At 38.3% G+C, this 27,861-nt stretch overlaps 1 protein-coding gene across 1 annotated transcript; it reads right to left on the bottom strand.

The window, feature by feature from the left end:
* Positions 1–991: 991 nt before the first annotated feature.
* Positions 992–25,551, bottom strand: GOLPH3 (golgi phosphoprotein 3). The gene is made up of 4 exons (XM_025171857.2): positions 24,935–25,551; positions 13,710–13,841; positions 8,160–8,274; positions 992–3,078 (listed from the first exon to the last, which is right to left on the bottom strand). Exons 1-4 carry the CDS (start codon positions 25,169–25,171, stop codon positions 2,654–2,656), a joined length of 909 nt encoding a protein of 302 aa, XP_025027625.2. The 5' UTR covers positions 25,172–25,551; the 3' UTR covers positions 992–2,653.
* Positions 25,552–27,861: the final 2,310 nt, after the last annotated feature.

The raw sequence follows: 27,861 nt of genomic DNA, 5'->3' as shown, positions 1-27,861 counted from the left end.
GGACAAGCTTAAACATTTAAAACTATATGTTCACTACCCTTTGCTCATCACAAATGCTTTCCTAGGAGAGGGTGTAGTTCCCCTTAGCCTAAGGGAAGCAACTTTTGCTAAAGGATTCTAGGAATCTGAACTACTCATTCTTGAATCCTTCCTATTGGAGTAAGTTACTGCAAATGATGGTTTCTCATCTCTAGGTGGCTTTGGTGAAAACTTTTTTAATCCATTCCAATACCAATTTAACCTATATGACATTCACTGGAACTGATGATGGGAGTGTAATCCCACAGTTTTACTGGATCTGTCTACAGCTGTGAGATCACTGGCCATTGCTATCCATGAGGGTTACTGTCTGCACTGGCTTAGTTAAGTTACTCTTGTCCTTCTTGGATGAACTTTCTAGAAAAGTGATGCTGAAGAAGTTCTGAACCACTTCATAACTTTTAGTTTTGATCAGCTAAAATGGCCACATAACATTTTGCAAAGCTGAGTAATTATCAAATGTAATTCATTCAGTTTACATGACTATGTATATACAAAGAAGTTGAACTCAAATCTGTGACACATGTAATTATGTCTCAAAACTGTAGTATGAATTAAAACATTTCACACAGTATTAGATTCTAATCCCTCTCTTTTAGGTGCTAGGAACTCAATCCTAGAGCACAGTCCATAATTGTCAGCTTCTTGTGGTGTAATATTTATGGAAGGAAGAGATCCCATCTTTTGCTCCAATTAATGAATCACTCCAGGAAAGCCTAGATTACTTCTTATTGCCAAATAAGAGAAAATCTCAGATCATAAAAATGTTTCTATTTATCATCAAGCTGGATAGTTAGAAGAAACTGATCTAAGCAGACACAGGTTTCATCCCTTGCAAAAAATCCCCAAACCAAAAAGGATTACTTAGTTCTCAACTGTACAAAGGACAGATTACTGTATGATCAGAATTAAGAACACAAAATACAAAATTATATGCTTGCTCTGTTTCAGGCACTTTCAAGATCATAGGTTTATTTACTGTAGGTAAAAAGCTAGTATACAGATTGGGAATCCCCTTTACTTTCAACTACAGTTATATACGTCATTTAGTATTCTCTGTTTTCAGTGTTAAAGAAAGGTTTCTAGATACCTGCCCCACTATTACTCTGTTCTGTTATTTGAACCGAAAAGGGGGGGGAAACCATTTTTTTAATTTGTTCAATGCATAATATTTACATTGTGAAGCAAGGACAAGCAACAGTAAAGAGGTAATAAACTTTAAAAAGCCAGTTTATATATTTTACAATAATGTGCTAATCAGCATAATTGTATATAAAAATTAAAACATAGTAGAGTGTCCTACTACAGAAGTCTTAATTGGTTTTACTGTAGTATTCACCTGCTAACAATTTACATGCAACACTTGCTAAGATTGACAGCTGATTTTTTTTTGAAGTGTTAAGTAGATTAATGACATGAGACACAGTATTAGATTGTGAATAAACTAAAACTGAAAACTGCACAAAGAATTTTACTGGTCACAAGCCTCTTCTGAAAGTAAGATTTAAAAAATTATAATAAAGTAGTTTCATCCTACTACAAATACTATCAAGGCAATGCATAGGCAGATTGTACCTGGATGGCACAAAGCCCAGGCACGTCAGAAAGGTATCACACACGTTCACTCACTCACTTATAGGAGGCCCAGCTTCCCAAAACAAGGGGGTGGGGGAAGGCAGCAGTTGAAAGCAAATAACAGAACGCCAGGTGTACCATCCATTCACTTTTGGAATCTTACTGAAATTATTTGATGTGCTCGTGTGTTAATATACAATTCTTACTATGTACAGACTACACTGGAATGTATCCCATCACAAAACCGCTTTGTGAAACAACTGGACCTTTCTGTACTAGTCTTAGATTTTGCAGTGATATTTTGCAGGGAAAAATACAGCATAAAATCAATATAGTTTCGCATGGGCAGCAACATGCAAAAGTTACTGAGCCCATCTTGGGATATTCAAGGTTTTAGAATTATTTGAACGCATCCAAACTTCAATAAAGAACGAAAATATATTTCACCAAATATTGCTTTTATGCTTATCTCAGCTCCATTTCAGCTGGTTTGGTTCTATATAAGTTTCCCACAAAAGCCTCAATGATGTAACAATACCTGTAAAACCACTTTCTCAAGACTTCAATATAACTAACTCTGCGATGTCAGGATGCTTCTGTGACTTTAGTCCAAAATGCCCTGCTGCTGAGGCAGATTATAGAGCTAAATCCATTGGAAATTAGGTGCTTGCTTCTCTCCTGGGAGGCATTTTTTTGTATAACCACATTCCAGAGGAAGAAAAGGAAGTACACAGTAGAAATCTAAAGTAACTTAAACTGGATATACAACAGAATGACAATATGACAGCCAACCAGTTTAAGAACAGGAAGCAGCTTTCTTGTACCAGCAGAATCCTGTAGTAGACACACACACACACACACACACGGGGTAGCAGTGGGGAATGGGGACTCAGAACACATTACCTACCATTCTTATGATCAGGAGTTGATTTTCATCACATAAGGGGAGGTACTGATGACAGAAAACATGAATCATCAAGAGAAGATTAACTGATTTACATGAAATGAGAAAAAGAACGTTTGAGCAGTCTGATTGTAGTTATTTTGTGAAGGCTGCTACTACAGCCCACAGAACCTCATTTGTGTTGGCCTTCATACATTCAACTTCAGGATCTAAATCCAGGAGTTGCCGCACCCTCTTTGTGGCAAGATCATACTGCTCATCCAAAAGGGGGGCAAAAGCGTTCTCAAGGACGTCTGATGCGTGGGCTAAGTAAATGAGAGCCAGCAAGCGCTTGTCCATGCGGTGGGGGTCATTCACCCATCGGTCAAGCACAGCTTCTTGAACTTTCTTGATGAGGCGCTGCTTAATGTTGTTGTTGGTGAGGGGATGTGTGGTCATGTCAAAGAGGAGAAAGTTCTGTTTCTCCGTAGTCAAAACCCCCTTTTCGACTAGGTTTTTGGCTAACCGTTCACGGACATTTCTTAACTGGTAATGCAATTTTAATGGATTCCATGTCTCACCTGAAAAAAACAAACAAAAAAGCTCTAAACATTTAGCAGATATTTTGTTGATAACATCACACAAAAATATAATACCGTCATTTCTGATACAGAGGAAGAGGAGTTAGTGATCCACTTCACAATGATGTACTCAGCATCTCTGGATCATATAAACACCCTCTAGAAGCATAAACAACCTCAAAAATATTCCAGTGAATGAGGCAACACACATTTTTTAATGTCATAAGATGACATTTTCTTTGCACACCAAGAAGTTCCTAAGCAGTACAGTCTGTCCATGTCAGATTAATATATAAGTGGTTATTCTTGGTAAAATATGAAACCTTCTACAATAAGATTTACCAAATACATTAAGTAAACCTTGTAACAAATGTTGTAGGATAAGGAAAGTGAAGGCAACTAACATTTAAAATACAGCCCATCAGTAAGAAAAAATGGGAAAGCAATGCCCTTCTCTCATCAATATTTTGTAAATAACTGTAGTTACTAGATTCTTTTCAAAAAGTTGGTTCTTGAATAACTTAAACATTAGTTAAACTATATATTGATACCATATGGGCCTAGTTCATTACTGTTCTCAGATATTGCCTATATCTACTGAAAAGTCTACCATAGACAGAATCCACTGCCTAGCTTATTAATAAAATGATATTTACCAAAACCTTGAAATATGCTGAAAACACAAAGGCTTTTCTCTTAAAGTCTTACCAAGCAATTATGAAAGAAAAAAATTGTTTTTGTTTTGCCAAATATACAGTGACCATTTAATTAGATCAGTGGTTTGCAACCTCGACAACTTGACAACAAGATGTGTGGACTTCAACTCCCAGAATTCCCCAGCCAGCATGCTGGCTGGGAAATTCTGGGAGTTGAAGCCTGCACTTTTTAAAGTTGCTAAGGTTGAGGAACACTGAATTAGATATTTTCTTGGTATATTGGTGACACCTTGTGACCAAACCCTCAAACTACAAGTTTAAAGAAGTAACTTGGACAATTATTTTACCATGTGTTCATATATCAGAGCTCTTTGGGGACTTATGAATATTTTGTAACTTCCCTTATGAATGACTTCACAATGCAATCAAAGTAATCTGGGGCTCTATTATATCTTAGTATATGTGTTAGGACAGAAGGGGATTTTAATGCACATTTCTTTTCAAAACTGTAAATGAGATATAGTACTTCAGATTAGAAGTATGGCCTTACATGACTGAACATACTGTATACCAATAAGTTAAAACAAGTTACTGTCCCAAACTAGAAGATCCAAGAAGAAAGCTAGGCTAGAACTCATTCAAAGTGATATTCAAAGAAGTAAATCTATCATCTTGTAGGAACTAGTATGCCATTCTATCCAAAGAATGTACTTAACATGTTATGGTTTGGAGTTTATTATATACAAAGAAATACAAATATAGGTAGTCCTTAGTTAACAATCACTTGTTCAGCGACCATTTGAAGTGATGATGGTGCTGAATGAGGAGACTTAGAATGGGTCCTTGAAGTTGTGGCTGTTGTAGAGTCCCCGTGGTCATGTGATTGCAACTCAGGCACTTGGAACTGGCTCGTAATTACGACAGTTGCAGCATCCCATGGTCATGTGATTGCCATTTGCGACTTTCACTGCTGCCTTCCGACAAGCAAAGTCAATGGGGAAGTCAGCAGGAGGTTTTAAGTCATGGTCATGTGACATTGCACTTAACTGCACAGGATTTGCTTAACGACACAACCGTTGTAAGTTGGCACGGTCATGTGACTTCGCGCTTTATGACTGCATCACTTAGCGATGGAGTTGCTGGTCCCAATTACCGTTGTTAAGCAACTACTACCTGTAATCTGATCTATTTAGGCACATATGTGGAAATATGATACAACCTGTGAAACTGTGGAAATGCAGCTTTTAAACAAAGAATTTATGGGGGGGGAATGAGAATACATAAAGGAGTTTTCCCCAATCTGTCTCTCTCCATTTGTGCTGCAAACCATGCTGCCTTGGGAATCCTGGGAGTTAAAGTTTCAACACATATAGTGATAGACAGGCTGGAAAGCCAGCAGAGAGTCTAGTGTATATTAGAAACCATCACAAAACTGTATATGCTTCTAACAGTCACAGCTGGAGCTTTAGTGTCTAAGGCAACTTCCTGTTTCTTTTCAAATTAGTTTTCTTGGCCAACAACCTCCACACAAATGCCAGCGATATATCTTCTTTTCTGCTTCTCCTTATTGAACCAGAATTATGTATATGTGCATATACATATAAATAGCATTTTAATATGCTTTCCCTTAAGCACTTAACATACCGGACAATATTAACTGAGTAATAAATATTAGCCAATTTACAGCTTGGAGGACTGAAAAGACAGGCATGTGGCTGAACTGATATTTCAGTCACAAACACAGTCTTCTAAGGCTTATCTTGCTTTCTGAACCCCTATGCAAAACATTTTTCTGGAAACTGTGAATACATTGTTTAGTATACTAGCAAGGAAAGCTCCACATTTGCCTCATATTCAATGCTGGTTTTTCTTTCCTGTTAGCGCACAGCAAGGATAGTAGCTAATAATACAGACACTTGTCACCAAGATTTAAGTCTACTATTTACAGGGGATTAACTCCCACTGATTTCACTGAAATTATGAGTAAACATTATGCTGCCTATGAAAGATACTTAAGGAGGAGAAATTTAATAAGCAGACTGAAAGAAAAACAAAATTGGAAGCCATATTGCATTGAACTGTGGAGCAGAAGTAGATTAAAATGGTCTATTATAGTGTTTGACTAAACTACACATTTGGAATTCATGTAGGAATATTTTTTTTCAGAGATAGCAACATATTATTACTTCATAGAGGAAAAAACATGATAGCACCAAGGATAATAAAGTTTTAGTTTATTAACTAAAGAGGCAAAGAAATCTACTTAAAAATTGTAATTCAGTACAGTAATGGAAATCCTTTCTTTTGCTCTGATAAGAAGATCCCAACATATTTAACCTTATTGTCAGTTAAGAAGGCTAACTGATCTTTTTTATACAGATGCAACTTTCTAAGTCCAGAATAACTCGTACTCTTCTAAGACATAGTACCATCAGAAATATCTCACATAGTTGTTCCTCAACAAAGCCAGTTCATTTTCTCAACTTTCATCCCAGTGGCTCTTAGCACCTTCCAAATGGATGACCGGAATATGGTATGAAAAGTTCACTAACTGCTAAAAAAAAAACTCTAGGGCTCTCAGGGATAACACATAAATGTTTCAAAATTTGGCTTGGTGATGGACAAAAATGGTGGCCTTAGGCTAGATTTCCCATCTGAAACTCTGGTAAAGATTGATGGAATGACACAAGTTTATGGAAGACTACCTAAGCTATCTGTGGTGATGGCAGGATTATAGTAGGATTTTTTTCTTCCAAGTTTGGTGAGAGACAGCTTCATGGGTTCTAATGTCAATCTTCATAAGAGACAATGTGATGAGAGCAAAATGAACTAGCTAAAGGGTTCTGCACTCGTCTTTTTATACAAATTTTGAGGACTGAAAACCTGAAGTTTTCAAACAACAGGCAAAGATATCTAATAACATGCAGGCACTGGTCTGTTAGTGGGCTTAAGAGTCAATGAAACTGCTGGATCCTGAAGCTGCACCATAAATCAGATGAGGACTGATATTGAGGGAAAAGTGATTAGAAAAGGGACAGCAGCTGAGAGAAGTGAAAGGCCATGAAGGCCAGACTGGCCGAAACCTTGGGGGGAAAAAAAAGAAGTACAAAGGCAATAAGAGCATATCCTGAGGGAAAAGGAACTGAAAGCCGTCTCAGGGCAGTGCAAAGCAACGGGTTTTGGGGATAGGCAAAATCTCACCCACAATGAGCTAGGCCAGATCTTCTGAAAAAACAGCCATGAGGCAAAGAGGAAATCTCTGTAAACCTGTGCTATTGATCCTGTGAGAAAGAAACACACACTACCAGGAATCCTGTGTGAATGCAACTGTCTGAATAGGTATTAAATTAAAAGAGAAGGTTGTCTTTGGATGAAATGTAGAAGAAAGAGAAATCTGGCCTGCATAAGGATTGGTAGATTTCTAATCTGGATTTCTAACCTAGTTTCTCTCACTTACTAGTAATTAATCAAGCATACACCAATATAAATGGAAGATACTTTTCCCTAGTACTAAAGTTATCTTTTTGAATATTTAAATTTTGTTATTATGTTGTCCATGAACCAGGTTAGGCAAAGTTAAAACATTTTTAGTTTCTCTTGCTGAGGGTAAAGACAGTAGCAGGGAGCCCCAATTTTTGTAATAAGTTTTTTTTTTTTCCCCTGGACCATTAAAGGGTAGGAACTGCCTCTTTTACTCCATGAAAATGATTTATAGAAATAATGGGAACTTTCTTCAAATTAGCTATTAATTGCTTGTCCTCACCTTGCTTTTGGGGAAATTAGGATAATAATGAATATTGTATGTGAGCTGTATGAGCAATTGTATTAAATTCCATGATGACATCCCTAAATCTGAACTGAAGTCTTATCATTCCTTTCTGAGTCCTGTCTCTGTTCCCATAAACTAGAAAATATCAGATTCAAAGATAATCATCCCAGTAGCTAGTTTTTTAGGCATGAAAAAATGGTAACATCTCAAAGCACACAAACAGAATTGTGAAAAACAAGAAAGGACAGATAATAAGAGCATCTCCAGATACAAACAGTTTGAAAGCCAAAAAGAAGAAACGATTAACTGGGTCAAGTGAGCAAAACCACTCTAAACTGCAACTAAACAATATTAGGGACACAGCACTACATGCATGATAGAACTCCCCGTCCCACAGATAGCACTGCATATTTCTTACTGGATTATCATGTTCTGGGGAGTTTTAAATGATTACTACTACCCCAAATGTAGGTGACTAAGCACCAATGCCTTAACACTGAAAGCTGGTCAGCATAATATGGCCAGATGACATCACAGAGTAGGAATATGCCAAGATCACAATTTGAAAACCCATTCCATAAACACCAGTAATTAATGGAAGCCCAAAGAAATTTGAAAGCATTCAAATAGGTTAATTTTTCACAGTAGCTTCTTACCACTAAGTAGTTCTATCCAGTTCTGCACTGTTTCTGGAGGCTGAGTTTCTTTAATGTGCTTCAAAGCTTCATCAAGTAGAACATCTCCTGTAGGAGCATCTGATTTGCAGATCACCTGATTGGAAATACAACAGATCAAATGGGCATCTCAAACTTTACCTTAACTTAACATCAAGTATAAAGAACATGGCTAAACACCATACAACTTTTTACATCTAAAGATTCAAAGACAGCAGACTGTGACAAATGTCTTTTCACCTTTCACAACCAAACCCAATACTTTTTGTGAGCTATGGAATTCATGACACAATTCATTCTGTAGACCACATGAAGCACTTAAATGGAGAATAATTACTCGAGATTACTATCATGTAGTATTAGCAGTAACTGAGAGACAGAAATCTGTGCCAGTGCAGAGACATTGAAAGAGCCAGTTTGCCCTAGTGGTTAAGGCACCAGGCTAGAAACCAGGAGACTGTGAGTTCTAGTTCCACCTTAGGCATGAAAGCCAGCTGGGTGACTTTGGGCCATTCACCTCACAAGGTAGTTGTTGTGGGGAAAATAGGAGGAGGAAGGAGTATTAGGTATGTTCACTGCCTTGAGTTATTTATAAAAATAATAAAGCTGGGATAAAAAACACTTTAAAAAATGGCTAGGATAATTAAAATCAATGGGATTCTTTCAGATACATCCTCTATTGATCAGATAAAGAAAGAAGATTGGAAGCATGCAATCATAGCCACTGATATCAAGTCACCACAGATTAAAAAGACACAGGAAACCATTAGTAGTAAGTGCAAAAAAAAAAAAAGCAGCAGCTATATGGTTCTTAAAGGAATGTATAAGTAATTGGCAATTATTTGGCTATGGAAAGAGAATGAAAAGTATGGATAATGGCCTCCCTCACTCCGTTCAATGCCAAACCCACCCTCCTTTTAATGTTAGACCAGGTGTCAGCCCTTTGAGGTAGTCCAGACAAGAAGCACAAACCATGAGTATTATACGGTTACAGCAACAGAATCTTACAAGTCTGAAAGCCTTTCTCCCCTACTTCACTTTTACTTTCCAGAAAACTGGTCTCTGCTTCCATGGACTAAGATACCTTTTGCATGACAGTTGTCTATTTTGCGGCTCTTCCTCCTGTCTCCCAAGGTCATTGTCACATACTATTACACCAGGTATGGAGAATTTACAGTTCCAACAGGGTGAATAGGATCCAAATGTTCCCCATACACCTTATGAACATTTTTGATGGGGCCAATCTTTCTTCCTAAATAAAGAAAAACATCTAATTTCTGATTAGTTGCTGATGTGCTATTCTATAATCACACTTAAAAGTCCTCCACTGGTTCTAGCTAAGCTTCTAAATATCTCAGAGTGATGTAGATAGAGTATTTTTCAGAATGGCATTACTGGGAAAGGAAGAACTAATCTTCCCCCTCAGCCCAAGGAAGTGTACCCTCATCACAGATAGAATGGGGGGAGAGTTTCCATAGATACAAGCAGAGAGTTTTAAAAAGCAAACTGCCACATCAGCTGGAGCAGTTGGGGGAATGTTAAACTGAGCATATGAAAGGAATAAGTGAATATATGAGAAAATATGCACAAAACAAACATTTTGCTTGAAACACAAAACAAAGCAATAATACCTGAAGATTCCTGTGGCTGCATCCCAACTAAATAAAACTCAAAGCATTTTAGGTATTCCAGCTATAGGAAATAATGAGAATTCAAAACAAGAACTCTGTTCTTTATCCCAGAGCCACAAAGGCAGGTGAGATCACAATCTATATTGACATCCAGCAGGCATTAAACTTGCACAAAATTAGGTGAGGGGATTATTTTTAAATTATTTTAGAATACATTAAATATACCTCCTAGGTCAGGATTAGAGCAGGCACTGAAATTTGATTAGTAAAGCACCTCCTGCTGCTATATTATTAGGCAAGAATTTTCTTTAAAAATTCTAAGCTTCAACACAAAAGTCCAATTGCAATACAGGTAGTCCCTCGGTTAAGAAGGGACTTAAGAAGGTCCAGGTTACAGATGACCCATAGTTAAGAACAGAGTCTACTGCAGCAAAATTTGAATTAAATACACAATGATTCAAGTTAAATACACGATGGTTCAAGTTCATTACACAATACTACTTATACAGTATTATATACAATAATACTGTTCTGGCTTACATATAAATTCGACTTAAGGACAGACTTGGGAATGGAACTTATTCTTAAACTGGGGACTACCTGACCTCAAAATGAAGCATTTGAAATGATCAAGCTTTGCTCTGAGGTTAGGACAAAACAGAATATTTTGTTTTATACATGGAACATCTGGGACAGCTGCTTCAAGGTTGAAGTATTTCACACACCTGAAGAGAATACAGCTCCATGAAAATGCATCACTTATTTAGTTTAATTAAAATATTGCTGGCTATTGAGGTCTCTCAACAATTTATAATTAAAACAATTACTGTTCACTGTGTAGTCATTTTTTCTCCTGGGCTGTCCAGAGCCAATTCATGCCATACTAAATGAACAATCCCAAACCTAAATATGAATAGAATATTGTAGATGCTTACAGTTTAGAAAAGAGGTAGAAATATATATCTAAGATTCAATATAAAGGACGTAGACTAAAACCAGAAGAGGAACATTCACAACAAAGTACAAGTCTAAATGAAATAGTCACAAAAACAGATGAATAACTATAGAGGTAAATGGATAATCAAGTATGAGGCAGGTCCACTGAGAATCCCAGAACAACAGGTTGTTATGGACAACAGTGAAATGACTGTTTAAGATGGAGCTTAGAACTATCGGACGTTGTATAATTAGCTCACTGCATTTCAGAGCAGTAGTAGAGAGATCATGTGTCTTGGAAAGGGCCCGGAAACAGGTGACACTGCAGGCACTTCAAACAGCACTGGGAGTTAAAATGAAAGGACGAATGGGGATAGTAACTGAATTTGAACATTTTAAGCACTACAGTAGTACACACATAATGGAAAGCCACTATAATAATATGGCTCTTCATTGTTTGATATGATGTGTAAATCTCCCCTTTATAGTTTGTTATTTGTAAACTTGATCCCTAGGACAATGGTTAATTGAAATCATGGTTAAAACAAACTGTTTTTAAGGGTAGGCAACTGGCAGTTCACAAGCTGTCTCAGACTTCCCCAATGTCACCAATGGCATGATTTCCCTCTGATTTTTGGTACCACACAAAGATATACTGGAAAAACAAGAATTGTGAGTTATGTCTTAGATACAATTAATATATCTAGAAAAGTTTTTTAAAAGCTCCCCAAGGTGAAAAAAGTAAAAAAATTAAAAATTAAAAAAAAAATCCAAGACTACATCCTTGCCCAGCCCTCTTCAGCCAAGGAATTGTTTTTGAAAAAGTGAAGTCTCTGGTCCCCGCAACCCTCTGGCTAATTGCCCAATCCTAGTTTAATATAATATTAAGAGCTGCTTTGCAACTTTCAGGAAATAGTTAATTTTAAATTATCTCTAATTGCAATTAGAAGTTCATATAACAAACACTGGGCTGAGGCCAACAAATATTTAAGAACCGTGAAGGCCTAATATTTCAGAAAGCACAAGAGTCTGCCACGAAGGAATGTATGAAAGTTGCCTTCTTCTTTCATCAGGATATTTTCAATGAGTCCAATGACTTGTGTGACTAGAAGCAATCTTTTAGTTTATAAAGTATGGCATTTAATCAGATATGACAACTGAAATTGTCAAAGACCTAATGCGTAGTGCTCTTAGTAAGCACCTTCTTAGCTTAACTCGCTTTATTACTAGTTATTGTCTTCAACATTCATTTTATAATCTTTTAAATAATTTCCTTAAAGGTTAAGGAGATTAAATTTCAAGATTCAGACTGTTCCATAAATTTAGCATAACAAATTACTATCCAGGACCTGGAATGCTCCTCTCAATTAAAAAAATTTTTTTTTCATTTTTTACACCGATGTATCCATGCCAATGGACAAAGAGTAGGACTGAAAGCTCTATGTGCAAGTACTATAGTGCTGGACTGAATTTAAATTAACTACTGTCCTTCTAGTGCTTGGGTGGATTACACTAACTGGTTATATTTTTAAGCACATGGAACAGTTGTACAGCTTACTGAACAGGCTTTTTCTGAATGCCATGTGGGCTGACCTGTTAGGCCATGCCATCCAAGCTACCACTCTGGGTTCGATTGTTTTAGAAGAACCCCAAATTCTACTAAAATAAGAAAAAAAGGAAAAAGAATAGATTCTAATAGTCTACATGTCTGTTCTAGGTTATGTGATATTTCTTAAAGTGAGAATAACACCTTTGTATTTTTACATCATGACCTGGTTACCAGAACTGTAGGAAATAACCTTATCATAAACAGTACTAGAAGAATGGAGTATCTAAGAGACGACCCAGGTCAAATTCTACCAGGAGAGAGGGGGACTGCATTTCCCCAAGGGATGCCCATTTTTCTACCATCCACCAAGTAAATGTAATGTTTACAAAGGACTGTGAAATACACTGAGTATAGGTTAAACCATTTCATTGTGAAAATTTTAAGCATTCTGGATTTTGAGTGTACATATGCTGGATTCAATGTCTCATTGGCCTAGAAATGAGGAATCCTGTTTTCCCACCATGAGCAGATTCTACTGTGTCTGTATCTCATTTGAAAATAGTTTTGAATTATAAAGGAAGGGTGGGGAACTTGTGGCCCTCCAGGTATTGCTAAACTACAATTGTCAACAGACCCAACTAGCATAGGCAGTAATTAGGCATCTACCGAGTTGTAATTTAAAAGCATTGGGGGCCACAGGTTCCTGTCCCTGCTATCCCTGAAGCAAGTTACTTGCTCATATTTTCTAAACATCAAACCTTCCTTAGATGTATCAAAATGAAAAAATATAGAAAAGGCCATGCAAGTTATTACTGTATAGCTGTTGAATTTCAAGGAACATTCCTACATTTTTGGCAAACCTAAGAATTCTGTGTGTTCTACAAGGGAGAAAGGAAATCCAGTTAAAGTTAATCATAACTAAGCACAGCTGTACATGAGCAATATGTCCTTGCTGTACAAAAGCTTAATTCTGAACAGCAGGGCAGCATAGAAACTTTTCAAACCTGCTTTTCAAATAGGTAAGTAAAATGTTATATTGACAGAACAGTTTGCCCATGCAACCAGATTTGTGGTAGAGAATGAAGCAGTGTTATTCACAAGATTTCTCCAGGGAGAAGGGGGAGAACTGCTTTCACATAATGCCAGTAAAATCAAACTGAAAGAGTAACATTGAGTGATTCATTCCCTAACTAGGCCTTGGATTTAACAAATTTCATATGCTAAATACTTTTACAAAATTGCCCAAATATTTAAGCTATGCAACTTAAAGAACTGAACTTATTGATTAACCACTAACCTTCTTGCAGTCTTTAGAAATGCTGATATAAATATGTAGGTTTATAAATATCACCATATGTAAAAATGTCAGGGAAAGAGGTTTAAGTAAAGTACACAGGTTTACTTTGCTCCTCTTACCTTTCTAGTTAGCAAACTTTTACGTCTCATTCCAAATGCTTCCAGCTGAAGACGCCCCCTCAGTGCTAATTCAATTAACATGCAACCACGGAGCCCAGACGAAATGCAATCATTCCAAAATGATGTATAACCCTGATGGGAAAAAAATGTATATGTGATTTTTTTGGAAATGTATTACAAGAATAAGCATATAACTACAACCCTAGATAAAAATTCTGTTGTCTCCTGATGCAACAAAAATTGTTACAGCAAAAATAAACTAAATACTAATGAAGAAGTATTCCTTTCCAAAAAATTTTCTGTTGAGGATTTTACAGGGATGTTCTTAAGTTGGGTCTGTAATAGATACAAAATCCTCTCCTGCTACAATTGCAGGCAGCGTGTACTTAATATACAGTGTGCATATCAAGTTTGCATGCATGTATATGTACACATAAATTAACTAAACAGATGCAAACCACAATTAAATGGTAAAATGGTTGAATTTACAAGCACCTACCCTTATTACCTTTATTTACAAACTCACAGAGAAACATCCCATTTGCAAATAAGCATTAACAGTTGAGTCTACATATAATTAGTTCCATACTTTGTATTGACTTGTAACAATCCAGAAAGAGGTATAAAAACTGAGATCTTATTAACAGATAAGGAAGCATATGGATTTAAACTTTCTTTAAACTTGTCCATATGGAATGAGGTTTCTAATTTAAGTTATATTACACTTCTTTTTAACATGCAAAGTACCTTTGCTAGGCATTTAAAGGATTAATTTTCTATAGCCACTCTGTACTTTTCCCAACATCCCTGTGAAACAGGGTTGGGCTGAGAGTGTGAATAAAGCCACCCAGTGAGCTTACATCAAGTGTATACTATACAGTATTTTCCTTTTGAAAAAGCACCAATAAGGCATCAAATGCCTGTTTTCATTCTCTTGCACATCAACAATTTCTTGATAATCTTTCTTCTTACTTGCTGTTGTAACCCAAGGACTACCTGTATTTCATTATGACAAATTATTAATATGTTGCAAAATGTCATTTTCTAAAGTGCTCCTTCCTGCTGTGAATTGACACATTAACATGCATTTTCAACCTAGAAGCTTCATTTTGGCATAATATATACATATGAACATTAAGTCCTGAATTTAGGAACAAGCCTTTGGAAACCCTTTGTTTCTGAATTTGTGCCCTTCAACTTTTCACATACTGACATGACAGCAATAGTCAACAATATAAAACTGTTGTAAATATAAGAGTGACTGTCTTTTGAACTCAAAAAAGAATCTTAATGCACAAAAGGACAGATCTTATCTGCATTAGACACAGCTAGCACAAGTTACTATTGTAATGACATTAATGAACTGAATTGTGTCCAGTTAGGTATCTGAAGATATCAAAGATAAAAGAAAGGCAAGCTTTAATCTGATGCTAAAAACAAAGAAAGATGTTTTTATTTTAAGTAAATATAATCATAATCTATTGGGGAGGGGTGGAGAAATTCCTTCAGATAAATCATTCTCTGTCTCTAAAATAAAGTATATTTACTCTTTCATTTTTCTCCACAGATTCTATAATATAGAGCTACGACATGAGAAACATTTACTCATGTAAAAAACAAGCCAAAACAGTGAAACGTAACAGAAGTCACTGCAGAATGTTATACCTATATACTACCAGGATGAATCTGTCTGGGTTTGAAAGCTAAAGGGGTTTGGGCCTTGTTAGTACTTATATGGGAGACCACCAGGGAATACCAAAGCTTTAGACTTAACTAGAGAATCAAAAAACATACCTTGCATGGAAAATATGAAATTTCAGCAATTATATTGTTACAAAAACTTGTAATACCATAAATGGATGTATTAATAATCAGTCTAACAGTTTCAAAGTACTCTTCTTCAGATGACTACATCTATGAAATCATGGCAGAACCTGGCTGACCTTGGAAGTTAAGCAGGTTCAGGCTGGATTAGGATTTGGGTGGAAAACACCAGAGAATTCCAGGGCTTTAGGCTAAATTGGGAAGATGAAAAAATATCCAGAAAAAAACAATGGAAAACTACCGTATTTTTCCGTCAATAAGACACCCCCATGTACAAGACGACCCCCACTTTTCCAATCCAAAATTAAGAAATTAATATTTTAAAGATAGTGCAGAACACATTTTTATTTAGTAATTAGTTACCATTTACCTGATACACTCGGTGGGAGGAGGTCCACACCATCTCTCTGCAGCTCTATTTCCATGCTCTTTTGCATAACTGATTACATTCAATCACGAGTGAAACTGCCGATAGCTTGTCTCTGCGAACAGACTTCCTCCAATTGGTTTGTTCAGCATCAGCTGACATCAGTTACTTAAGGCTCGTGATTGGAGGAAGTCTGTTTGCAGACTCAAGCTATTTCACTCGTGATTGGAGGCTAGCAATAGGAGGAAGCCTCTTTGCAGAGACAAAGTATGGGCAGTTTTGCAACCGCGCGGTTCTCTCCTCAGCTGACTTCCTTAAATAAGACGCCCTTCAATTTTTGGCGTAAGGATTTTAGAAAAAAGTATCGTCTTATAGTCGGAAAAATACGGTATTTCTGTACCATTACCAAGAAAATTCCATGGATGTATTCATGTAGTGTAGTCACCAGAAGTCATGGATTCAAATATATCTTTAGACTATGGCCCTTGAAAATGACTTAAAAGCTGCAACTTGTCCAAATTCAGTAACTCAACTATTAACAGGAAGCAATAGGTTTTACAGGATTACACCTGTTCTTCAGTCACTGCATAGCTGCCACAGGCATCCCAGTTTAATTCAAATTACTGGCAATCACCTATAAAGTTCTCTATGGCTTGGCACCTCATTACTTACAGGACTTTTAGCCTCACCCAACTTTTAGCCTGGTTTAGGCATGTATCCTAACAGTGTCTGGTGAGAGCCCTCACTCTTCGCAAGGTGAAAAGAGTGGGAGTCAGAAGTGTGCCTTCTCAGTAGTAGCCCCCACATAGGTATGGAACATAGCTAATGCACAACCCTTTGGAGATACCATAATTAATATCAGCTGCTTTTTATGTTTTCATTTTCAACCCCCCTAAAATTACAAATTGTTGCACTGTCATGATTCAAATGTACACATATTCAAAAGAATTACCAAGTAAAGTTTTGAATGTGTTTCAAGTTACATTAAATGAGCTTTTTAGGGTACTTTTGCCTATTGGAATAAACACTTTGAGATATTTATATGGTCAATTAACTTGTTGGTCTTATGAAAAGTTAAATTCACACATTAGAATACGTTCCTCTACATATTTCCATGAAAAAATGCCCTATGAATTCAGTGGGCCATATTTCTAAGTAGATAAGATTATATTGCAAATCAGAATGCAATTAAGTTTTAGATATTAATAATCTTTCCGAAAAGCAACCTTTCTAGTATCAGCAGTCCCTTCCTTTTCTTAACAGCCATGGTCTTATCCAAAATTAGGTCCCTGATGAATTATTTAATTTCTCTTAGTACCATTCATAATAAATAAAGTATCACAAACAGGATGCTGAAAATCAAAACAACTTATTACATTATTGAAGTGTTGGATTTCACATTTATTCAAATACTCAAATATAAGTTCTGTTATCTCTCTCAAAAGTTCCCAGAATTATGAAATTACAAGGCAAGCTATCATTTATAAACTAGCTTTCAGAAAATTGCAGAACTGTCTCTAGTTTTTGTATTTCTAAACAATACAGTTGCAATTAATATAATCAAACTATATACTGTTAAAACATCACCAAAATTAAACACCCATACACACACACACAAACCTTTACATACAAATTACTGATAAACAAATTAAAAAGTACCAGTTCCTGAGGAACCTCACCCATTTTGAAAAAATACAAATTCATTATCTTTCTTTCTTGTTTTTCAGCCAGTTACAAATCCATGAGTAGCAATCATCTTTTTTTCATGAGTGCTGTGTTTGCTCAGAAGCCTCTGCTGAGGAACTTCATCAAAGGCTTTTTAAAAGTCCAACTATGCATTGCCTATGGGTTCATCCCAGTCTACATACTTATTAAAATTATTAAAAGTATTGTTCTTAAAATAATTAAATTATTATAAAATAATTATTTTAAGAATCCTTGGATGGGTATTTTATATACCTGGAGATTTATTTTTAATGTATCAATTAAACTTATAACTTCACTTTTTCTTACCATTATTTGTCTCAGTTCAAAAACCCAACTGTCCTATGCCATCAACATTAGACCTGAGCCTTTAGCCAGTACATTGGCAAGGAGAACTTATATCCCCATAGCTGTTCACTAATTCTTTCCTTCATACTTAGGTTTTCCTCCTAGCACAGCTTCATACTACTTTTCCATTGTTCATATGCTGGGAATTTATCAGGTTTTATAAATGGAGAGTGCAGCAGAATGACTGAGCCTGTAGGGTTGGAAGTCTCAAACTTCCTCTTCCAGAAGCCCTCTGGGTTTACACTAGCTCCACTTTCTACCTTGGGTAGCAGCTTGGTAGTTCCTTGAACATGGACTGAACTGATATGGCTACTGTACTTATCAGTGAATGTGAGATGAATGCTTGCCTGCCCACTCACTACAGGAGCAATGCAGAAACAGGTGAAAAGTAATAAAGGGGCTGCAAATGTTTGTTTTAAGACTTCATGGAGCTTTTTGATGGCCTTTTAAAGGGGTTTTGAAGCCCATTTATGTGATAAGAAATTAAGAGTTCTTATAACTAATTATTTCTGTGTATGTTCTGTGACTTCCTATCCCCTGCTCTATGAATGAACCTTGGTATGATAGCCTTTTGTGGATCTCTCTGGCTCCTGACCCATGGACTGTTAATTGGTGACCTGGCTTTTCTGCCATCAATCCCTTTCAGCAAGCAACCTTGCTCCACTGACATAATTTACACAACAAGAATTTCTGTCTAATAGCTGTCCCTCTCTCTGCCTTGGTTTCTGTGAAAAAATTTAGGAGAGACCAATTAAAGCACCCAAACTTGCAAATGCCTTATTTCTCTCTGCCAGCCTCAGTTGGGCACAATTATATGCCCAAATAATTTAAGTTTTAGTTTCATTACTAGTGCTTCTCACAAGCAATCTTGTTTTATTTCATTTAATATTGATTTGTTCTTCTTGAAGTACAGTGGGGCAAAAAAGTATTTAGTCAGCCACCAATTGTGCAAGTTCTCCCACTTAAAAAGATGAGAGAGGCCTGTAATTTTCATCATAGGTATACCTCAACTACGAGAGACAAAATGGGGGAAAAAATCCAGAAAATCACATTGTCTGATTTTTAAAGAATTTATTTGCAAATCATGGTGGAAAATAAGTAATTGGTCAATATCAAAAGTTCATCTCAATACTTTGTTATATATCCTTTGTTGGCAATGACAGAGGTCAAACGTTTTCTGTAAGTCTTCACAAGGTTTTCACACACTGTTGCTGGTATTTTGGCCCATTCCTCCATGCAGATCTCCTCTAGAGCAGTGATGTTTTGGGGCTGTCGCTGGGCAACACGGACTTTCAATTCCCTCCAAAGGTTTTCCATGGGGTTGAGATCTGGAGACTGGCTAGGCCACTCCAGGACCTTGAAATGCTTCTTACGAAGCCACTCCTTCGTTGCCCGGGCGGTGTGTTTGGGATCATTGTCATGCTGAAAGACCCAGCCACGTTTCATCTTCAATGCCCTTGCTGATGGAAGGAGGTGTTCACTCAAAATCTCACGATACATGGCCCCATTCATTCTTTCCTTTACACGGATCAGTCGTCCTGGTCCCTTTGCAGAAAAACACCCCCAAAGCATGATGTTTCCACCCCCATGCTTCACAGTAGGTATGGTGTTCTTTGGATGCAACTCAGCATTCTCTCTCCTCCAAACAGGACGAGTTGAGGTTAGACCAAAACATTCTATTTTGGTTTCATCTGACCTTATGACATTCTCCCAATCCTCTTCTGGATCATCCAAATGCTCTCTAGCAAACTTCAGACGGGCTCGGACATGTACTGGCTTAAGCAGGGGGACACGTCTGGCACTGCAGGATTTGAGTCCCTGGCGGCGTAGTGTGTTACTGATGGTAGCCTTTGTTACTTTGGTCCCAGCTCTCTGCAGGTCATTCACTAGGTCCCCCCGTGTGGTTCTGGGATTTTTGCTCACCGTTCTTGTGATCATTTTGACCCCACGGGGTGAGATCCTGCATGGAGCCCCAGATCGAGGGAGATTATCAGTGGTCTTGTATGTCTTCCATTTTCTAATTATTGCTCCCACAGTTGATTTCTTCACACCAAGCTGCTTGCCTATTGCAGATTCAGTCTTCCCAGCCTGGTGCAGGTCTACAATTTTGTTTCTGGTATCCTTCAACAGCTCTTTGGTCTTGGCCATAGTGGAATTTGGAGTGTGACTGTTTGAGGTTGTGGACAGGTGTCTTTTATACTGATAAAAAGGTGCCATTACTACAGGTAACGAGTGGAGGACAGAGGAGCCTCTTAAAGTAGTAGTTACAGGTCTGTGAGAGCCAGACATCTTGCTTGTTTGTAGGTGACCAAATACTTATTTTCCACCATGATTTGCAAATAAATTCTTTAAAAATCAGACAATGTGATTTTCCGGATTTTTTTTCTCATTTTGTCTCTCATAGTTGAGGTATACCTATGATGAAAATTACAGGCCTCTCTCATCTTTTTAAGTGGGAGAACTTGCACAATTGGTGGCTGACTAAATACTTTTTTGCCCCACTGTATAAAATATTCTGAACAATTTTCTGCAGCACCACTATTCAAAGCTAACAATACATACCTCTAATGTTAATGTGATTTCTCTGCACTTAATATTTTGTCTAGATCTGTCATAGCCTTTCTCCCAAACGGAAGATGTATTTTTATTTCATGGCTACAGCTGCCATCCCTTGTGAATCTAGAGCTTAGGAAGAGAAAAATCTGTTACCAGTTCAGCTTCTTCTCTGCCTATCTGCATTGGGTTGGCACTGCCTGTTGATATCTTAGTTTGTTAACAATGAACAGTAGAGTGACTTTTGTACTTGCTGATGTCATCCCAGTAATTTTGATTGTAATGTTTTGTTTATTCTAGCCCAGCATTTCTCATGATATGCTTCCTGGCCATCATATAAATTCTTCAGTATACAGATGGAATGGCTCAGTATACCCTTGCTTTTAAGTGTGATCCACAATTTGTTGTCATTTACAGAGTCAAAATCTTACATATAATCTATAAAGGATTAGCATTCCTTAGCACTGTCCCTTTTTGTAACAGGAATATACATTTATTTTTCTAGACCCTTGGTAACTGTTTTCCACATGTGCTCATAAACTTAATATTGCACTTTAGCTGCATCACACTGTAGGATTTTAAACAGATACGCTGGTATTTCATCAATTCCTGTTTTGTTGCTAGCAATATTTTCTAACTGCAATTTTCAAAATGTCTGGTTCTAGTCAGTGTATAAAGCTTTGCGCCTATTATTAATTCTGAGACCATCTTTGTACAATTCTCCCATATATTAATACCATCTCTTCTTTATATCTTCTTTTTCCAGTAGGTTTTTGCCTTCTTTCATTTCTATCGTTTTCTTTTTAAAAATTTCTGTTCTTCCCATTTGATAGCTATCCTCAATTTCTTTACATTGCATATTTAAATATAACACCTTTCATGTTGCTTTTGAAACTCAATTATTAGGCAAATTTTCTTCTCTTTTGCTTTTTACCCTTTTTCACCAGTTTTCAACAGGCCACCAGACAACAGTTTCTCCTCTTTTTTCCTCCTTTGGGATATTTTTGTTTGCTTCATTTTTGTGTCTTAAATTGCAATCTAGAGTTCCTCAAGCATTCAATGTGTCATATCTAATCTATTAAATCTATTCTTTACCTTCAATTGATAATCATGCAGAATTTTGCTGAAATTGTATCTTAGTCTTTATTTTCTTTAGCTGTAATTTTGCAAGAAGGATTTCATAATTTGAGCCGCAGTCATCTTGAGGTCTTATTTTTGCTGACTGAATAAAGCCTCTCTATCTTTGCTTGCAGAGTAAATAGTCAATCTGATTTCAGTGTTGTCCATCTGGTAATATATGTGTGTAGAGTCACAGTGCAGTTTGCTGGAAGAAGGTATTTGCTATAACACTGAATTTTTTTGGCAAGCTCTATTGGTTTTGTACACTGAGGCTAAATGTTCCCGTTAGTCCAGATGCTATTCTACTTCCAACTATAGTATTCCCATCTTACATAATTAGTATAACATCTTTTTTGGGTGTTGTGCTGGAAAAATGTTTCAAATCATCACAGAGCTTCAGTTTGCACTGGCTGAAGTATAGTCTTGGATTAACGTAATATTGAATGGCTTGCCTTAGATGCAAATTAAAATTATTCTATTATTTTCTGGGTTATACTCAAGCACTGATTTTAAAACCTTTTGTTATTTAATACATCAAGTATTAACAGACAATGATATTGAATTATACAGCTGACTTGCCATAGCCTGAAACTGAAAATTCTTTAGTTCCAAAATGATCTTCAGGTTTGAAAAAAATTAAGTCTATAATCTATAAACTAGCTGATACTCTGTTTTTCACTATAACTATTCCCCATTTCAGGGTTATTCTGAATTATGGAAGCCAGAATTTCTATAGCTAATTCAAACACCATGAATGAAAAAGGACAACTCTTCTTATTGCCTGCCTCCATAAAGTGTGTCCCAAGGAAGATTAGTAAGACTAACTGTACTTAAAAGTGTGCCTGTTGAAGATTTTCATTTACAAATGCTTTTAAAATTCTGAACTCTGAAATATTTAACTATGCTTTTTTAATGCTGCTACTTAACTGTAAGTTGCTTTAAGAAAAATGACCGAGAAGGAGCCTTTACATTTAAATATTTTAAAATGTCTACAGAGCAATTCATTTTGAGGCAGAACTGCACTAACAATAACTTTCTCTCTATATATGAGGCAGCATGGTAAACTGTACCCTGCCTGCACAAAAGTTAGATTTCTTATTTTTTTCTCTTCTATTCTCCAGCAGAATATGTACCTCAATATCCTGCAAAAATGGCTGCATTAACACTATGTAGCTGTTCCTTCTCTAAAAATTTTAACCAAATAGCATCAAGCTCTCCGATTGCATATTCAGAATCACTGCTAAGCTCATCAGAGGTAGAGAAGGCTAACACCATGAATCCTTCTATCACACCTGGATGAAAACCCTGCCTTCCACCTGCCTTTTGCACTGCCAGGAGTGACTGTGAATCTTTTATTAATGGTTCTGCAGCTAGTCCTGCAAATCAACAGATCAGAAACAAAACAAAATTAAATACTCATATGAGAACTGTAAAAAAAAAAAGGATTACAACTGTAGTTTTGCTGCACATATTGCATAACATATTCTGTGAGTATCATTAGTTTATAGTTTCCCTATCTTTGAGAATATCTGTAGGCAGAAAACAATTGGTAAGTCAGTCACCTTTTAAGCAAGAGAGTAACAGCTCTTTGAAGGTAATACTTTTTGTAAAATCTCTCCTTCAGTTTGTACCTTATCTGAATGTCTCTTTCCAACAGAACTATCAGTTGGTAGCTACAGAACATTAATCTAAAGATGTAATTCAGAGGAGACAACTGAATCTTCCACCTTAGATTTTGAAATGCTTTACCAACTTCAAGACAAGATGACACGACAAGACATACTGTTTGCCTTTATTCAAGTGGAGTTGAATTTCCTAACAACAAATGATATCACAGCATAAAACTGCAGCCTACACCCTACTTCATCACAAGAAGTTGATTCTTACCCATGAAGCTTGTGCCATAATAAAATGTATTATTGTTTAGGGTACCACAAGACATTATTGGTTTTGGTTTGATGCAACAGGTTCCAGATTTGCTTTTTCAAAGATAATTTTTAATAGTTTGTAAACACACTTGATAAACCTTTCCTTTCTGGGGAAAACTGCCTTTATATGTTGTGTATGGCATTTTCTACATTTCTAAATAGCCATATATCTAATAGTAATTTAAAAGAAACAATTTTTTCCATATAATTTACAACTTTTCCATTCTTTTTCTTAGGCAGACTAATTACATTAGTGTAACACACACACACAACCCCTGCCAACTTCTAACCCATAAACCAAGGGGCCTATATGAATAAAAGAGAGGGAACAGGAAAGGAATATACAAATGGCAGATTTATGGTTCAGTGTTATGACTTACACTAGCAGCATCTTAGAGCAAAAATTGACATGTCAGTTTTATATTCTAAAAGGCAACTAAAATAAGAAACCAAATAAAATAACCAGTGAGCTCCATCTCACACATACACACACACAATAGTAAAAGCTCCTCTGAGGAAATTCTAGGCTAAATGACCTCCTAATTAGAGACCTGCTGAATTTTCCTGTTGTATCCCAAAGCTTAGAGCTGGAATCCCCTTCCCCAATGTATTGCTAAACACCCTTTTATACCCATTGTAAAATCTCTTTAAAGACATTTCTAAATTGCTGGCTTTCTCAATTCCAGCCAATTATAGCTACTTGAAAAAAGCTCTATCAACCGTGAGCATTCTCCTGGTATGCTAATAGAAGCTCCCTCACCTTTAAGTAATACCCACTCCTCCCTTCAAATCTTATTACCATTATACCACTTCCTTCATTTATTTCATTATTTTTTATAATTATCCTTCATTTTTTTAAAACCCGTGAAATGATTAATCTCTTGTTGAATGATTTCACTGTTACAAGCAATAAAGGGAAGAGGATGGCTTTGAAGGGAGACCGGCACTCAAATCCGCCGGGTCCAGCGGCTAAAATGTGGCCAGTTTGTGGCACAGCATATACTCCCCCCCCCCGCCCCGCCTGTGGTCCCAGGAATTGTGCGGAACGAAGCAATTTGGGCAATCCAGTCAACTATGTTATGCAAACAGAAACAACCTGGGCCCGAGGACTTCCGAATCGCCAGCCTGTGCCTTTACCCCAAGAAATCTCTTGCCCCTCGACGGCTCTCGAGCCCCTCCCCCACAGCCTTTCCCCATTTAATGCCCCAGGAGACTCCAACTCCCACCCTCCCCAAGTAGGCCGGCTGGGGAACCCAGGCTTTAGTCCAACACATCTGGCTGGCACTATGCTGGGAATGTCCACCCTACGGCCACCTCACCCCCCCCCCCCGTTTTTTCACAATCCGACAAGGGCCGCCCCCCCTTCCCGGAGGGCCCCTCACCTCCCGGTCCTTGAGGCCCAGCAGCAGCACCTCCTCCATGAGCGTGAGCCGCGTTTCCTTGGAGTCGCCCTTCTCCTCGTCCCCCTGCTCGTCTCGCCGGCCTTCCTCCTCCGGCCCGCCGCCGCCGCCACTCCCGCCGCCCCCGCCGCCGGCCCCCCGCTCTTTGTCAGCCGCGCTGCGCGAGGCCTCCGTGCGGCGCTGCACCAGGCCCGAGTTGCGCTGGGTCAGCGAAGTCATGGCGCGGCGGCGGCGGCGGCGGCAAGAGGACGGAGCCTGCGACCGCGGAGGGCCCGCTCGGCGGGCGGAAGGCGGCGGGAGCCCCGAGCGGCCGCGGCCGTCTGCCTCGGCTCCCGCAGGCAGGGCGCAGGCCCGCCACCGCCGGCACCCCGGGGAGGCGAGGGACGGGATGGGCGGGCCGGCTACGCCTGTTGCGGCACTGGCGGCGGCGGCGGCACTGGCGGCGGCTTCTCCTCCAATATGGCGGCGCGGGCTCGCTCGGCTGACGCCAGCGGCGGCGGCGGCGGCGGAGGCGGAGGATGTGGCAGCAGGAGGCGGAGAGGAAAGGAGCGGAGGCAGGCCGGGCTCCTCAGAGCGCCGCCCGCCGGCCCGACAGAGGCGGTCCGCGGAGGGAGAGCCCTGCGTGGCGGACGTGGCGGGATCGCTCCGCCCTTCCTTCCTTCCTTCCTTCCTCCGCGGGAGCGGGGCTGGCGAGGCCCGTGGAAGCCGAAGGGGCCCCGGGCTCTCGTTCTCCGGTCCCCGTTTTCTTCCCCCGCGGGCCCTCAGCCGCGCGAGAGAGACGCGAAGCGCGGGAAAGGAGCGCGGGCCGAGCGAGCAGAAGAAGCCGAGCAGGCCGAGAAGAGAACGGGACGCGGTTTCTTTCTCCTTTGTCCGCGGAGCCAGTGAGTCTCGGTGGGCGGAATTCAGAATACCGTCCGGGGTAATTCTTGGGGTTCCTTTGTAATGGTTCTGCTTAAGTATCAGCAAAGCGTAAAGGGGTCTTCGTCATCCAACACGGGTCCCCCTGATTTCCTACGATTTTTACCCGGGAACGACCCGAAACCAACCCCAAGGAAAAGATCTTGAGGCAGGCCAGGGCAGTGCCGGGTTTGTCTTCTCCGGGCTCTGCCATGAGGCAGTTTTTGCATTTTTACGGAGCATCCACATGAAGCCACATCACAAAACAGAATTGGCCGCACATAATGAGCCGTTGCCACCCCAGACCCAACCATCTTCAGCCTCCCCGCGATGCGAAAATTTGGATGTGAGACACGGATGGTTTTGACATCCAGTCCAGCTGAAATCACTATCAGAAAAACGGACCGCGGCGCCGAACCAGCCAGAATTACCACCACAGTTGCGGGGCATCACCAGGGCCCGAAGAATTTGGACTGGGCTTTTATGAATCCTTTTGTTTTTTCACTCCATTTGCCTGAAATCTCATCAAGCCAAATTTTCAGCAGAGAAAAATGACATACGCAGTTTTGAGTGCTAAGATTCTACAAAATCAAACTATTATTTTTCTTTAAAGATTATCTAGTTGTTACATGGGATCCACTGGAAATCACCTGTTTTCAGGCACCCAGCCACAATAGTCCCAGATTTGGTAGTTATTAGCGCCTAAATAGGACAAGGATAAGCATCTGAGTGAGACGCAAATCTTCAGGGTCTTTTAATTTTTTATACAGTGCATTCGGAAAGTATTCGGACACCATTTTTTTCAATTTTGTTATGTTGCAGCCTGATACTGCAATCGTTCAAATTCATTTTTTCTCTCATTAATCTACACTCAGTACCCCGTAATGACAAAATGAAAACAGAATTTTAGAAATGTTTGCAAATGTATGAAAAAGGAAAAACTGACATATCACATTGGCATAAGTATTCAGACCCTTTGCAACAGCACTTGAAATTTAGCTCAGGTTTCTCTTGATCGTTGCTGAGCTGTTTCTACACCTTGAATGGAGTCCACCTGCTAAAAGTGAAAGAAAGAAAAGGTAAAAGAAAAATAGAAAAGAAAAAAAAACAAGTGGCTTCTGATCTTTACAGCAGTTATAAGTACAATTATAAATTTACCTCTTTCTCTAAAGTTACATCATGACTCTTCTTTCTATAATGTATCCTGTCTGATAATTAAAACCATAAATCATAAGTTCACTTTTTTCTGTTTTACACAAAAAGTCCATAAGGGGTTTCCAGTCAGCAATAAACATAGATAATTGTCTTTTCTCTAATCAAACAGGTCAATTTGGCCATGTCAGCAAGTTCTGTCATCTTCACCAACCATTCCTCCATTGTAGGTATTGCCAAATCTTTCCATCTTTGTAAATCTGCACAACCTCCAAAGCCTATCAAAAAATATTTTGAAACTGGATTTCTTTTTTAAAAATCCTGTTATTTTGATTAAAGGTATTTTGAGCAATTGTGGATTCTGTTCCTTATTCAGTACAATATTTTTCAAAGGTATGATGCTACCGGTGTTATTTGTGGAATACTACTAAAGGAAAATACGCACAATTTATGTGCGTCAGGAAACTACATACTGTACTATTGGTATAAATGTTCAAGAGATTTTCCATCTATTGTAAATACGGTGTTTGCTGATTATATCAAATTGTGATATTGATGAGCTAATGGTCAAACTCAGGTGTAAACTCTTATTTGTAGAGGAAATACTGGAATATTTCAATATCTGACTGCATCGTCAGGAATATGTCTACCTGCAATAATTTTCTTATAAGGAACTATACAATTAATGTAAATCAAATCTTTATTACAGCCATAGACCACCATAAATTAATGTAAAAATACTTTGACACTTTCAGAAATATTATTATTTGATTTAAAACACAGAAATTTTTGCCAGTTAATGCAGTGAAAATAAGAACAAATAGGAACCTTGATGGGTCAGGTCAAGAGTTCCTTAGTCC

Source organism: Python bivittatus, unplaced genomic scaffold, assembly GCF_059951505.1.
Source record: "Python bivittatus isolate LINGU-HERP-01145 unplaced genomic scaffold, Pbiv_v1 ctg000570_np1212, whole genome shotgun sequence".
Lineage (NCBI taxonomy): Eukaryota > Metazoa > Chordata > Lepidosauria > Squamata > Pythonidae > Python > Python bivittatus.
Note: the sequence above shows the minus strand (reverse complement) of the source record. Positions and strands in the feature narration are given on the sequence as shown.

What these genes read in the sequence shown, in the direction of transcription:
- GOLPH3 (XM_025171857.2), bottom strand. Translation starts at nt 25,171, where the DNA reads ATGACTTCGCTGACCCAGCGCAACTCGGGCCTGGTGCAGCGCCGCACG. An exon ending in TGGGCCTCAAGGACCGGGAG is followed by an intron (nt 13,842 to 24,934) that starts GTGAGGGGCCCT and finishes TTTTCCCATCAG; the next exon opens with GGTTATACATCATTTTGGAA. An exon ending in CTGGATAGAACTACTTAGTG is followed by an intron (nt 3,079 to 8,159) that starts GTAAGAAGCTAC and finishes TGTTTTTTTCAG; the next exon opens with GTGAGACATGGAATCCATTA.